Consider the following 7,620-nt stretch of genomic DNA (forward strand, 5'->3'; position numbering starts at 1 on the left):
GAGGGGCTGGATGCTGAGCTGGGAGGGAGAGGCTGGTGACAGGGTGGCGTAGGGGATGGTGTCCCCAGACCCCTTCACCTACACCCTGCCAGGACCCAGTGGGTGGGTGGGGGGCTGGACCCCCTTATCCCACTGCCCACCGTCCTGCCTCAGTGTCCCCACCCTTTCTCCTCCGCCCTGGAGCATCACCCAGGGGGTGGTTCTGAGGCTGGGGGGTGGGGGGGGCCATGCTGCCCTCTTGTTGAGGGGAGGGGGGGGTCAGAGCCACCAGCACCATCCCTTTGCCCCCCCCAGGCCCTGGCAGGGCTGGTGGCTGCCTGCGCCCCGGCACGTCCCGCTCTGCCTCATCTGTTCCATATTTACTGGCTGGGTGCCCCCCCCCACGGCCACAGCCAAACCAAACACCCCTGGGCAGGATCCACCCCCACACACACACACCCCCCCCGGGCCAAGGGCAGCCTGTGCCCCATGGCATGCAGCTTGGGGGGGGGGGGGGGCAGGGGGTACCCACAGTGCTGGACACACACGAGCATCCACAGACACGTGTGACACCCCCACAAACACACCCCATTTCCTGCGGGGGGGGGGGGGTTCCTCTGGAGCGTGGGAGAGCGGAAATGTGGCACCCAGGGGCCGGGACCCCCAGCCCAGCCTTCCTGGGGGGGGGGTGTTTAATGTCTCCCCTGGTTGTGGGCCTGGGAAACAACCAGTTTCCTGCCCCCCCCCCCCAGTAATTAATGACTCCCCGAAGAGTTCGATGCAGGCAGGACGTGCTGGGGAGCAGAGGGATGGGGGAAATGGGGGGGGGATGCTGGGGGGGGGGAGCTGCTGGGACGGTTGTCACATTGTGCTCAGAGTGATGATATGGTTTATTGGGGGGGGTGCAGCCCCCCCCCCCCCCGGTTTGGGGGTGCTGAGATGACCCAGCACCAAGCCGTGGGGTGAGGGAGAGCCGTGGGGGCTGTGGGGGTGCTCCTGGGGGGGTGTGGGTCCTCTTCCCTGTCCGGGGGGGGGGCTCAGAAGCTGGGACGATCCTTCTTGAGGCTCTTGTAGTCGGTGGAAACTGCCAGAAACTGGAGGGGGGGGAAGAGGGGGGGGGGGGGTCGGGTCAGCTCTGCCACTGCCATCGCTGGTGGCTGCTGGTGGGGGGGTTGGAGGGGGGGGTCCGGTGCCCCCCTCCCCAGCTCTGAGCTGCTCTGCCCTGAGGAGGACGCGGTGTCTTGGCCCCAAACCAGTGTCCGTTCCCCTGCCCCCAGTTCACCCAGTGCTCACTTTGTACTGGTCCGTGGGGCTCAGCTTGTTCCAGGGCTCGGGGTTGTTTTTGCGGTCCCAGCTGCAAGGGGCGATGTCAGCTCCTGGGGCGGGGGGGGGGGGTGGGAGAGGAGGAGACAGGCCCCCAACACCCCCAATTCCCCCCCTCACCCCCACCAGTGCCCCCAGCAGCCGGTGTGGCTGTGCGCCCCAGTTCTGCTGTGGTTTGGGGGGGCTCTGGTGGGGTCTGAGGAGCTTGTGAGTGTGCAAAGCTCTTGGGTGTGCAAAGCTCGCGAGTGTGCAAAGCTCCCGGGTGTGCAAAGCTCATGAGTGTGCAGAGCTCATGAGTGTGCAAAGCTCCTGGGTGTGCAAAGCTCCCGGGTGTGCAAAGCTCCTGGGTGTGCAGAGCTCCCGGGTGTGCAAAGCTCATGAGTGTGCAGAGCTCATGAGTGTGCAAAGCTCCTGGGTGTGCAAAGCTCCCGGGTGTGCAAAGCTCATGAGTGTACACAGCTCCCGGGTGTGCAAAGCTTGTGAGTGTGCAAAGCTCCTGGGTGTGCAAAGCTCATGAGTGTGCAAAGCTCGTGAGTGTGCAAAGCTCGTGAGTGTGCAAAGCTCCCGGGTGTGCAAAGCTCGTGAGCGTTCAAGCGGACGGTGCTGGTCAGACGAAGCCTCCCCGATGAGGACGTGTCCCAGCCCGTCCCGGGGGGGTTGTGGAAGGGCAGCAAGCCGTGGGATGGATCCCTGGAGAGAGCAGCTTGTGTGTCCCCCCCAACCCCCCCCTTCCCCCCTCCCAATCCACTGGTGTTGGCCAAGAGCAGAATTTTCCATCTGGGAAGATGTGCGTGTTGGGGGGGGATGGGGAGGGGGCTTGGGGGGGTTCTGTGTTGCAAACGCAGCCCCCTGGAGCTGTTTAATAGCATTAATGTGCCGGGGGGGGGGTTGTGCTGGTGTTTCATCCCCCCCCCCTCCTCACACATCATCAAAGCCAAGGTGCCTGGATGCGCTAATTGCTGCGCTAAGTACCCCGGGCAGCTGGCGCCAAATTAAATCAATGAGCGTTTTACCGGGAGCAAACAAATATTAACCAGCACGGGGACCGGGGGGCACACAGCCCCCCCCCTCCTGTGCCCAGCCCCCCCCAGCCGCCCTCAGCCTCCTCTCCCATCCACCCGTCCTTGCGGGTTTTGTCTGTCTGTCTGTCCATCCATCCTCACGCAGGTTTTGGTCTGTCCGTCCTCTCTCCCCTCTCCCTGCTCCTTCTCCACTGACTCCCCAGCCATCCATCCCACCGCCCCCCTCCCCCCCCCACGCCCCCGCTGTCTGCCCCCCACCCTCCATCATCCACCTGCCTCATCATCACCAGCCCCACATCCCTCCCCATCCCTGTATCCTCCCTCTCGCTTGTGGGGCAGCAAGTCGAAGTGACCCCCCCCCTCCCCTCCACCCATCCCCTCCTCCCCTAAGCAAGGAGAGGGTGGGGGGGTCCCCCCACTTCCCTCACCCCCTCGGGCCACCTCCACACCCAGGGGTTGGCTCAGCACCCTGTATCTTCATTGTGAAGATGCCAGAGTGGGTCCAAGGCGCTTTGCACCCCCACGTCACCCCCTCTCCGCTCAGTTCCAGGGGTGCAGGGTGAGCGGCTGAGGGGTGCCTGGGGGGCACCCCAACTCGTACCTGACATCCGGGCTGTACAGCGCCAGCCTCAGCAGGTACAGGACAGCGCTGCCCAGGCCCAGGCTGATGAAGCCAATGAGGGGAACGAGCTGCAGAGAGAGAGAGAGAGAGGAGAGAGGAGAGAGGAGAGAGGGAGGAATGAAAAATACCCCAATAAAATGAATATTTATCAGGCCGAGCGGAGAGTGAAAGGGAGAGCTGACACCCCCGAGATTTACAGGGGGAATATGGCAGCACAATCCTGTAGCCGGGCTCTGTACACAGTGTAGCTGTCAGCTTGAGTGACTGAATTAAAAGAGGGAGAGAAAAATCGGCTCGTGCTGGAGAGGAATTGGATTTGGAATGAGAAATCACTTCCCCCCCACTCCTCTTCCCTGTATGTGTGTGTGTGTGTGTCCCCCCTCCCTGCTCCTCACCCCTGCCTGCTGCTGCCCGGCCCTGGCTGGCACAAGGACCCTGGGGTCTCCTTCCCTCTGTGCGTGGTGCTGAGGGTCCTTGTTGAGGGGCTGGGGGGCTGCAGCAGGATTTGGCCCCTGCGCCTCTTCCCCACCGTCTCCCAGGGATGCACAAGAAGGGGGGGCGGGGGGTGTCATTTCATCCCAGGGGTAGTGTCAGGGGGCACCCAATGACCACCCCCTACCCAAGGAGGGTCCCTTCACCCCTCCCAGCTCACACAGGGTGTGTGTGGGGGGTCTCATCGTGCTGTGCAGGGTACCCAGCTCCATCCTCTTCACCCCCCCTTCCTCTCGCGCTGCCGCTCCCCCGGTGCCCGGGGGGACGTGGCCTCAATCGGCGCCGAGACGAAGCGGTTTCTGACCTCCCCCAGATTGCCGCGGCCCCCGCGCCGGGGAAGACGGTGGCGGCGTAATGAACCCGCCGCCAGCCCGCGCCCCTGGGAGGCCGAACGCGGCCGGTACCTCCCGGTGCCCATTAGCGTGAAGCGGGGGCCGGCGCGGCCAGGAGCGCCGCGCGGTCCCCATCCCCGAGCTGCTGGGTTGTATTTACAGCTCTGCTCATCAGCAAGAGATGAACAACCCCCCCCCCCCCCACACACACACACACAACCCCTTCCTCCCACCCACCCCACCGTGACTCAGTTTCCCCACTCGGGTGCAACTGGACACGCCGACCCAAGGTGTGTCCAAACTCTGCGCCTCCATCACCTGCATGGGGAAGGGGAGGGGGTTGTGTGTTGGGTGCATCCCCCTCCCCAAATGCTCCCTTCCCAGCTCCCCAGCCACATCCCTTTGCTCCCCAAATGGACACCACCACCCCCCCACCTCCTTCCCCAACCACGTCCTCGCCCGGTGCCCCCAGCACGGCCCGTGGCTGCTGGAGCTCCTGGCAGATGCCGGTGCCGATCCGGGCGGTTGGAGGCATCAGCAGATAATGATCCCGCGCCGTGCGTGGCCGGGTGCCAGCGGATCTGGCAGGAGCCGCTACCCAACCGCCCCGGCTAATCAAGACGAACTCGGCAGCACCGGGAATTGCGGTGTCTGCTGGAGGAGATTCAGGGCGACGGGTTCCTCTCACCATCTGCTGCTGACACCTTCTGGGTAATTAATGCCTGGGAAGCATTAAGAGCTGGGGGAGATGCTCTCTGCAGCCGGCGAGGGGCTCTGGAGCTGCATCTGGGGCCTGAACCCCCCCCCCCAACCCAGGATAAACAAGGCGCATGGTGGGCTTGACCTTAAACATTAACCTGCTGCGTGTGAGGTGCTGTGCTGGCCCTGCAGCACCCATGGTGGGAGCTGTGGGACCCAGGCGGGCGCTGTGCTGCTCCCCAGGACCCCCATCTCCACCAGCAGTGGGGTGCAGCCCCCCTGCCTTCCCCCCCCTCCATCCCCCAGCCCTTCCAAGCACCACAGCAGTGAAACGGAGCGGGGATCTGGCCCCGGTCCGACCACTCCAGCTGCAAAGATGAGCAGGAAGGAGACAACAAACACGGGAAGGTGTTGGGTGAGGTGAGGGCTCAGGGCGGAGGGGGGCACAGAAGCCCCTCACGCATCCCCATCCCTTGGCAGGCCCACGTGTGGGGGTGAGGGGATGCGGGGTGCGATGCTGAGCGCTGCCCTAGGTACCCGGAGAGCTGGCTGCGGCTCCCATCCCGCCATGGCAAGGCAGGGCCTCATCCTGCCAGGCTGCTGCGGTGCTGCCGGGGCGTAGCTGGGCCATCCATCACTGCCAGCGCGGCGTGCTGCGGCGCCAGGCTCCGCTGCCAGGTGGAAGCGCTGACGTACCTGCCCTGGGCCGCACCGCAGCTCAGGGGTGACACGTCCAAAACTCACCCAGCACCCTCCGGCCGCATCCGGACACCTCCCGTGCAGGAGGCTCAGGACCACATCCCCTTCACACGCTCTCTTTGAGGGGACCCCTCTGTGTTGTACCCCCCCAATTCACACAGGGGGCTCTGTTGGACGGCTGGGGATGGGGATGGCTGGGGATGAACCCCAAAACCCCCCCAGCTCTGTGCACAGAAATGCTGTGGGGGGGAGCTCAGGAGCCCTGTCCATCCCTCTGTCTGTCTGTCTGTCTGTCTGCGCTCCCCCAGGATACAAAACACCCCCAGACGTGCTGCATGCAGACACCCACCATTCCCACCCCCAGCGTGGCTCCTGCTCCAGCCCTGGGCCCCCATTCCCTGCCGGAGCCGGACACTGAGCCGGGGATCCGGATGCTCGGCGCTGGCTCCTCATCCTTTCCAGCTCTCCCCACACACACACACACACACACCCGAGCCAGCAGCTTACGTGCAGCCCAGCTCGCAGCTCACACACCCTGCCCAGGCCACCAGACCCTGCCAGGTCCCTGGGCAGTGGGTGCAGGCTGGGGGGGGGGGGGCTGATGGAGGGGGGGCAGGAATCCCCCCTGACGTGGGGGGTGGGGGGCTCAGCCTGGCAGCGAGGGGCTCGTCCTGGCAGCTTTTGTAGTGTTTGTAGTTTATGAGGGTTTTTTAAGCATCTTCCAGACTCAGCTGGAGATTTTTATGGGGTAGGGGGGGGAGAGCTGGGAGGATGGGAGTGCAAACTTCAAACCTGGGGCTGCCTGGGGAAGGAGGAAGGGGGGCGGGGGGGCTTGCTTCCCATTCCCACCCCCCCAAAGATGCCCCTGGAGCAGAGGGAGGACACAGAGCAGCACCCTTCATCCCAGCAGCCTGGCTCCTTAACGGCTCTGGAGGGACAGAGCGGGTTGGGCAGCACAGGGTGGTCTCTCCTGCCCTTGGTAAAAGTGGACTGGGGACCACCGGGACCACCGGGACCACCCGGTGTACCTGGAGGACGCTGCCAGAGCCGGGCGCTGGTGTGAGGGGGAAGCGGGTGAGCAGGGACAGCCTGGGGTGGCTGAGAAGGGGTTTGGGGGGGTCGGAGGAAGAGGGAGCTGGTGAGGCTGCAAGGGGCAGAGGGGGCAGGAGGAATTGGGGCGATGGGAAGGGGCAGAAGGATGTGGGAAGGACAGGGATGTGGGGAGAGAAGGGCAAGGGTGGCACAGGGGCTGTGGGGTGGCTGCTGTGGGAGGAGAGGGGCAGAGGGATGCAGAGGGTCTGGGCGGGGGGGGGGGGACTCACTCCGGGGTGCCGCTTGACGTGCCGGGAGAACATGGTTCCGAGCAGGGGGCCCTTCATGCTGGGGGCGTGGGGCAGGTCCGGCCGCGACGTGGGGCGCCCGAGGCTGGAGGGTGAGCAGGAGCTGCGAGGGAGGCGGCTGGGGCTGGGCTGGGCTGGGAGGGACGGGGCGGGACGGGACGGGATGGGGCTCCCGGCCCAGGGACGCTGCAGACTGGAAGGGGGGGCTGGGGGAGGGGGAAGGATGCTGAGCGTGGGGTCCTGAGCCCCCAGCTGCGCTCTGCCCGCCCCGTCCAGCTCTCCCAGAGCCAACCCCGACACCTGGGTTAACACCCAGCTTTGGGTTTGGACCCCTCAGCTCCCAAAACGCACCCGTGCCTCAGTTTCCCTCTGCATACAAGGGCCCAGCCCCTCCCCTCCTCCACCTGCAGCCCCCTCGCAGGTCGCTCCACACCTCCCCTCCTGGTGAAGGATGAGTCGTGTCATTTGTTATGACAACTCAGCCCATGTTTCCCGCCCCCCCCCCCAGCATCCCCCCTCCCCAGCATCCCCCCCCCCAATTTCTGATGAATGACATAAGGCCCCGTCCCCGTTCAGCGATGCAAATCTCCCCGGCAGGACCAGATGCTGCTGCGCAGATGGAACCTGGGGCTTTGCATCACCGGCGCCTCAGCAGCCCGGGGACACGGGCGGCACCAAGGGGGGGGCTGGAATTACCCCCCCCCCAGACCCTTACTGGGGGCTGGGCACACCCTGGTAGTGGGAAAAGCCAATCTGGGGGTGGTGGTGGGGGAATGGGGTCACGGTGTGTGTTTGGGGGGTAACGTGTGTCCATGGAAGGGGTGGGATGCTGCTGGGAGCACAGCGCTGGAGTGTGGAGTGGGGATGCTCTGAGGGCGCCTGGCAGTGCTCGGGGGTCTGGGGGGGGCCCTGGTCCAGGTCTGCCTCGGAGCACCCTGCTTCAGGGCACCCCACTTCTGAGCACCCTGCTTTGGAGTACCCCACTTTGGAGCACCCCTCTTTGGGGCACCCCACTTCAGAGCACCCCTCTTCGGGGCACCCTGCTTCGGGGCACCCTGTTTCAGAGCACCCCCTCTTTGGGACACCCTGCTTCAGGGCACCCCTTTTTGGGG

At 65.3% G+C, this 7,620-nt stretch overlaps 1 protein-coding gene across 1 annotated transcript; it reads right to left on the minus strand.

Annotated features, from left to right (window-relative positions):
* Positions 1-881: 881 nt before the first annotated feature.
* NDUFA4L2 (NDUFA4 mitochondrial complex associated like 2) lies at positions 882-6,580 on the minus strand. The gene is made up of 4 exons (XM_084277135.1): positions 6,491-6,580; positions 2,926-3,014; positions 1,273-1,333; positions 882-1,073 (listed from the first exon to the last, which is right to left on the minus strand). The coding sequence occupies exons 1-4, from the start codon at positions 6,545-6,547 to the stop codon at positions 1,017-1,019; spliced, it is 264 nt and encodes an 87-aa protein (XP_084133261.1). The 5' UTR covers positions 6,548-6,580; the 3' UTR covers positions 882-1,016.
* Between the last annotated feature and the right edge of the window lie 1,040 nt (positions 6,581-7,620).

Source organism: Gallinula chloropus (genome assembly GCF_964237585.1).
Source record: "Gallinula chloropus genome assembly, chromosome: 31".
Classification (NCBI taxonomy): Eukaryota; Metazoa; Chordata; class Aves; order Gruiformes; family Rallidae; genus Gallinula; species Gallinula chloropus.

Excerpts from the sequence above, each read along its gene's own strand:
- NDUFA4L2 (XM_084277135.1), bottom strand. The coding sequence starts at position 6,547 with ATGAAGGGCCCCCTGCTCGGAACCATGTTCTCCCGGCACGTCAAGCGG. Across the intron at positions 1,334-2,925 it reads CTGTACAGCCCGGATGTCAG|CTGGGACCGCAAAAACAACC; the intron begins GTACGAGTTGGG and ends CGCCCCTTGCAG. Across the intron at positions 1,074-1,272 it reads GCCCCACGGACCAGTACAAA|TTTCTGGCAGTTTCCACCGA; the intron begins GTGAGCACTGGG and ends CCCCCCCTCCAG.